This window comes from Apis dorsata, unplaced genomic scaffold (genome assembly GCF_000469605.1).
Source record: "Apis dorsata unplaced genomic scaffold, Apis dorsata 1.3 scaffold_390, whole genome shotgun sequence".
NCBI lineage: Eukaryota > Metazoa > Arthropoda > Insecta > Hymenoptera > Apidae > Apis > Apis dorsata.
Genome location: NW_006263651.1, coordinates 19,454 through 24,059, shown reverse-complemented (window position 1 = coordinate 24,059; position 4,606 = coordinate 19,454). Strand labels below are relative to the sequence as shown.

General features: G+C 29.7%; 1 protein-coding gene across 1 annotated transcript in view; it reads right to left on the bottom strand.

The window, feature by feature from the left end:
• LOC102677301 (fasciculation and elongation protein zeta-2) overlaps nucleotides 1-1,967 on the bottom strand; it is a 9,563-nt gene extending 7,596 nt beyond the window's left edge. Inside the window, exons 1-2 of the mRNA XM_006619043.2 lie at nucleotides 1,625-1,967; nucleotides 269-521 (exon numbers count right to left, since the gene is read on the bottom strand). Of these exons, the coding sequence (XP_006619106.1) occupies nucleotides 269-521; nucleotides 1,625-1,730 (359 nt within the window). The 5' untranslated portion in view covers nucleotides 1,731-1,967. The remainder of the gene's footprint in view (nucleotides 1-268; nucleotides 522-1,624) is intronic.
• Nucleotides 1,968-4,606: the final 2,639 nt, after the last annotated feature.

Genomic DNA, 4,606 nt, shown 5'->3' with positions numbered 1-4,606 from the left:
AAAAAAAAAAAAAAAAAAAAAAAAAGAAAGAAAGAAAGAAATAAAGAAATCTCTGGTTAGATCTTTCATTCGTCAATCAACCGATTATTTTACACTAATTGACTTGATTAATTAAAATTTCTCTTGAGCTTATCGTTTGTGCAAACTATCATTCAAATATTCTAACCAGATTTTATGTAATGATATATCTTTAAAATATAACACCCATTTTAATAATATGTAAATATAAAACTTACATAAAAAGGATATCGACGTTTCAAACACTTACTGACATTCGTTCATAATTTCTTCTTGCGTTCGTACTTGCACGGGTGCTAGGGATTCAACGTTCGTGCCGTAATCGCGGAAACAGGATGTTATCTTCTCATCGAAGGTGTTAACGAGGTCCTCGAGACTGCCGCTGAAAGGGCTGAATGTCCCCTCTTGCAGAATATCAGTGCCATTTTCACGCGTAGTCGCTGGTTCATTTGCATTACAATTTTCTCCATAAGTTGTGTTTAAACTTGTATCTAGCAATTGTTCTAAATATAACAGACAAAAAATCATTATTAACGTGTACTATTTTTAGAACTCAATGTTAGCTTATTAATCATCATTCCTAATAGAATCGATAAAAAAAGTAAACACAATAAGTTCGATGTAGGACACATCAGATTGAAAAACCAATAATAATTTATTTTTATATATAGAATTATAAAAAAGAATTTTTAGGTAGAATAATAAGTTTAGTTTAGTTTAAAAGATAATAGATATTAATTTACATTTATCATGGATATGTTATCAGTTATATAAACACGATGGATCATACTTTCGCATAGATACTAGTGACGCATAAGAGATCGAATGTTTTTAGGATTAAATATCAGTCATTTTTCTGTAAGGGACCGGAAAACATATACGCGTTTCATATATTTGCGTTTTTTTTTTTTTACGAGGTAGGTCTTTCGAGGCCAGATTTCCAACGATGTATGTTCTACGATGTCGTGAAAAGTGATACGAGAGTTAAAGCGTACATGAAGGATATTAGACACCAATTGTACGCATGACGTAGCCTTTTGTCGCGCGTTCGTCGCCCGAAGGTCGCTTCTTCATCGCTGCCTATACTAAGCCACCCTCGTCATTTAATTTACACGTCCGCAAAATAAGCGTGACTACGTGTGTCCGCACGTTTACACAAAGACAAACGAAACCTGTTCCCACTATCGAGAAACTCTTTCGATTTTGAAATTTCCGCTTATAGTACCGATGACGTACTGAAATACCTTTTTTAGTCAAGGTAAAGAAAATCAAGAACATCGAAAAAATCATGCGTTCATGTTTGTTTCATAAGTAATTCGATCATTATTCACTTTACAATTATATTAGTTTAAGATCGATTATAACGAAAGCAGAAAACAAACGAAAATTATTAAAGTTATATTGATTTTTGTAAAAAATTGATCAGACCTTTTGATTTGATACTTGATAAAACACATCTGTAATAAAGAGACATTTCTGATTCGAAAATATCACAATAGACTTTGATCTTAACGAGGTTAATAGAAATTCATAACTGACATAATAAGATCCATCTTAAATCAAGTACGAGGGAACAAACGGAAAGACAACGTATGTTCTTTCGCACCTGTCAGTAAATTCATATTCTTCAAGCTGGCCGTATCTTCCTCCTCGAATCGTGCGAGGGGTGCCTCGAACTTCAACTCGGCGATCTTGCCCGCCATGTCCCTCATTATTGACCGTGTAGAGAAGAACCGGCAGCGAAGTTTATCACCGTGATGAAATTGGGCACCGTACACTTGCGGCAGCGCCCCCGAGGCGCACCGTTTTTGTCGTTTGCTTTATGATTCTTTTACAAGACAATAGAAAAGAAAAAGACGATCGACATTAAAACTAGTTGCCCAATTATACAATATCCGCTGCCTGCGAGGCTTCGCGAACGACTGACGCAGAGGGGGCTTATTCCAAAATAGTGGGGGAAGATGATTGCTAGTCACCATGACAACCGCTGGCTGAGCGCGCCGATGGCACGAAGCATTGACAGTAATGTATTTAAAGAATAAGGCACCCTGTGAAATTAAATAAATAATTTTTAATATACAAATTTAAGATATAAATAAAAATTTATAAAACAAAATACGAATAACATATAGCGTAAATTATATATCTCATGTTCTGAAATATCGATCACACAAAAAATCTGTTTTTAATAAACCTTTTAGATGATTTAAAACGGTGAATGTAGGAATTTTATTCTATTTAATTACAAAAGTTGGTGACATCAAAAGATTTTTAAAATAATTTCTTTAATACATACTTTCAAAAGTATATATTGGATTATATTCATAGATTTTTTAATGAGTATCAATAGTTTTTATTATCTCTTAAATATCGGATCTTTCCTCAAGCGCATGTTTTGTAGAGCAAATATAGACAAGAAGAAATAATAATAAAGAGAAGGATAGAGATAGAGTAAAAATTCGGGAAATCAGCGCCATCTCTAGAGTGCCGCAAATGAAACACAAATATAGACAAGGAAAACAAATATTGAGAAAAGGATAGAGAAATCAGTATTTTATTAGTAGTGTCATCTCTTTGAAAAATATTCAAACTTCTCATACATTATCATCGATAAAAGAGTAAACTTGTTAATAGTCTTTGATTGTGGCGCCATCTCTCAGAAAAGCATTGAAATTTTTTGCGCTTAATTAATAATAATAAACAAGTTTCAAAGTTTCTTAAAGAGATGGCGCCACAAACCAAGAACGTGTTTACTTCGGTATCGGTAATAGTACGACAAGTTTGAACGTTTTTCAAAGAGATGGCTCTACTAGTTAAATACTAAAAAAAAATTAATTTAAACATTAAAAAAATTTTAATATATGTTTTATAAATGTTTTAATATATTGTATATTATATATAATAATATTTACATAAAATTATTTTCAAATTTTTCTTTAATGATGAAGCTTTCACAAGATAAAAAGTTCAAAACAAAATTTTAAAGAAAAATTGATATACAGATATATAATGTACGTATTATATTACAATATATTTTATTTTTATTACATATATATGTTTTACATTAAAATAAATATATATCTATTTTGAATCTATTAAACTTAATTAGAAATTTCTTGATTCTTATTTCTTTTTTCTTTTTTTTACATATAATTTACATAATGTTCTCTCTTGTAATACCGTAATAATAAGTATAATATTTATTAAAAAAAAAAAACAGACACAACTTCTATTTGCACACCTCTTTTAAAGCCACACCTTGGTCATTTTCGATTAAAAAATACTGCACTTTTCAATACGATAATTATGATAATGTATCTTAGGCTCGTTAATGGAAATTGTGAATAGATGTGAATAGATTTTCATTATTATCATTAAAGCGATATATTTTTGACATTTAGTTGCTTTTTCATTAACACAAAGAAAAATCAAAAGAATAAAATAATTTAAGAAGAAAAATATTAATATATGCTTTCCTTCTGTTGGTTTATTAATAATACCATATTATAAAATATGTTTTATTAATGTTTTGTTCTATAATATTTTCATGCCAAACTTGAATTGAGCTAATATAAAAGGTAAATGGCATGCAGAGTACGTAAAAATTAGTATAATATAGAATTGTAGTTAACCTTGATATCGTGAATTGTTAGCAAGTAATGGTGATGATTAATGAAGATAATGAATGAGAACTTTTTGATACGATCTATCTCAAGAACGAAATCGTTATCATCATTCGTTCTTATCAATGATTTCAAAAATTTGAAAAGTAATCAATACATCATCGGCCATTTCTTAAAAATTTTCTTCAAAAAACATGTATCCATCGAGATATTATTAACGAAAAAATTGATATTATAGGAAAACTACCGATAAGAATTTTAAAGCAAATTTTAACTTAAATTCTAACATCTCGATTAAAATTTATCTGGATAATTGATGGCACGATTATTTTAAAAATATTGGCAAGGAAACCGATGTTTTTTGCAATTAAGAAAAGGATGTTGACATAAAAGATTCATGAGGCATGGAAGGAAAAAATATATGTTCGTTGTATCGGAGGATTCGTGTATTGGCAATCATATAGCATTATTCCTCTATAGAATGAAATAAATCAAATGGACGAGGAATGCAATAATATGATTAAAAAAAAAACTGGAACATGAAACGTGAAGAAATAAAAAAAGGTATTTAATTAAAAAAAAAATTTCATTCTCTTTATTCCGGATAATATAATGTACGTAACGATAGATAATAAGTCGTTCCTTTCGATATGCAAGTATTGCCTTGCTGCGTAATATCAATATCATTATGTTAACCGCGTAAGGTTTGGACGAACTCAATTAAATCACAATCAATCACAATCATTTTAATATTACAATCAGTTTACATTCGTTTGCGTTCTAGCGTCAATTTTTCTATCGATGTAAATAGATACGATTCATAACGAATTCAAATCGATAATTGATTTCCTTAATATCCCGAAATAAGTAATTGTTTACATTGTAATTGTAAAGCGCATTATAATTATAAGTAATAATGACATATAATTGCAACTATACAATTAAGCAAGCGTTCGTAAATTATG